The following is a 1,900-nucleotide window of genomic DNA, read 5'->3' on the forward strand; positions in this document are numbered from 1 at the left end:
CNGGAAACAGGAAGTGTGCAGAGTGATTGCTGGCTGGCTGGGTGTAGCTGTGTGTTGTGTTGGAAGAGTTGAAGGAGAGCTGGAAGGAGCCTCCTGGATACTGTGGCTGGATGGTGCAGCTGATGGTGAAGCTGGAGCCCTGAAACACTCCTGCTGAGCTCGACTGCAGGACGCCTGTGACCCCGTCACTGGAGGACACCGAAATGATTGGCTGAACCAGCAGGTCTGAAAGGAGACAAATGATTGGCTCATCAGTTTTATCTGTGGTTTCAGCCCAGTTCAATGGTACATCACATTTGAATCTGAGGCAGGAATGTAAATCTGGAAACAACCAGCATCATAGAATTAGAAGATCATGTCAACTATAAGTACTTTGATACTAAAAGCAGCTTTGTTGGATTCTACCTGTGCACACAAGCTCCAGAATAGTACCAGACTGAGATGATGAAGACAATAATGATGATGATGCACACTGCCTTAGTGGATATCCAGATTTCAAACAGCTGAGCTGAATTTCCCAAACTTGTCTAACTGAAGAGTCATTCCTGGTTCCCATGGAAACGACTGAACCACAGTCCAACTCTCTGCAGGCTGCAGCTGCTTCCTGCATGGTCCAACCTGAGGCGCTCACTGGTCTCCATGTTCTGAGCTTCAGCTCCAGTGTTCCTTCACAGCGACTGGCTCCTCCCACCAACCTGATGGGTTCTGAACTCAAATCAAATCAGTCATCAGTAAATGATAGTTACAGTGTGATCAGAACGGGAATAACTCCGCCCCTTTTCTACCTGAACAGGTGAGTCGGACGGCTTTGTTAGGTGAGCAGGTGTTTCTAACAGAGCCTGATCTTCTACAGTCCAGGAGGGAGGATTCAGTTCCTCCACACTGGAACTCTGCTGTCCATGTTGGAGCTTCCACTTCTCCATAGAGCGCCCCCTGCAGGACTGAAGGAGGTCCACAGCCAATCTCCCTGCAGACCACCTCTGCATCCTGCTGGTCAAAGTCAGCTTCACAGACTGTAGACCAGATCTGGTTGAACTGGGAGGTTTTCACCTCCAGTCCGCCTGAACACAGACTGGTACCATTCACCAACCTGACAGAGTCTGAACAGAGGAAAGGTGGGAGAAATTAATCCTTAATATTAGTGTAATGCTCTGATATTCAACATCTTACAAGGTGGGCAAATCCAGTTCTCTCTGGCAGGAGTTCTTCATGTCTTTGTGCTGCATTAAACTCAAAATCAAATTTAGGAGAGAGGTCTAAATCCATGTAGGATTGATCATTTGACAACAAGATTTAGGTTCACAGATATCATTGGAGGAAACAATACTCCTGTTTTCTCTTTGTAACATTTCCCAACCTTGCAGATGATGTTGGAACAGAGTTGGGCAAAAACAAGTGAAACGGTAACGTCTTTTACTGGTTCTGGGTCAATAAGTACTTGTTAATAATAATTAATTTGATTTAAAAGTTACTCAGATTTACCTAAACATGTAACATCCAGGATGGAGGAAGATACATCTGCTGATGCGCACTCTGTCAGAGGATATCCAGGCCGAACACAGTCAGAACTGATCCACCACACGGAGCTGACTGACGAATTCTCACGTGTTTGAACAGAAACAGCAGAACCACATTTCATCTGACCACAGACGACAGCTGCTTCCATCAAGAACCAGTCTGGACCTTTAACTGGTCTCCACTCTGTTCGTTTCAGCTCCAGTGTTACTTCACAGCGACTGGCTCCTCTCACCAACCTGATGGGTTCTGAACACAAATCAGTCATCAGTAAATGATAGTTACAGTTTGATCAGAACGGGAATAACTCCGCCCCTTTTCTACCTGAACAGGTGAGTCTGACGGCTTTGTTAGGTGAGCAGGTGTTTCTAACAGAGCCTGATCT

General features: G+C 46.3%; 1 protein-coding gene across 1 annotated transcript in view; it reads right to left on the bottom strand.

The window, feature by feature from the left end:
- Window positions 1-1,900, bottom strand: part of LOC106938120 (scavenger receptor cysteine-rich type 1 protein M130-like) — a 5,433-nt gene that overhangs the window by 915 nt on the left and 2,618 nt on the right. Inside the window, exons 2-6 of the mRNA XM_015019970.1 lie at window positions 1,840-1,898; window positions 1,483-1,764; window positions 786-1,100; window positions 406-705; window positions 1-225 (exon numbers count right to left, since the gene is read on the bottom strand). The exon at window positions 1-225 is cut by the window's left edge and continues 113 nt beyond it. Of these exons, the coding sequence (XP_014875456.1) occupies window positions 1-225; window positions 406-705; window positions 786-1,100; window positions 1,483-1,764; window positions 1,840-1,898 (1,181 nt within the window). The remainder of the gene's footprint in view (window positions 226-405; window positions 706-785; window positions 1,101-1,482; window positions 1,765-1,839; window positions 1,899-1,900) is intronic.

This window comes from Poecilia latipinna, unplaced genomic scaffold (genome assembly GCF_001443285.1).
Source record: "Poecilia latipinna isolate Pla-1442-1.1 unplaced genomic scaffold, P_latipinna-1.0 Scaffold2515, whole genome shotgun sequence".
Lineage (NCBI taxonomy): Eukaryota > Metazoa > Chordata > Actinopteri > Cyprinodontiformes > Poeciliidae > Poecilia > Poecilia latipinna.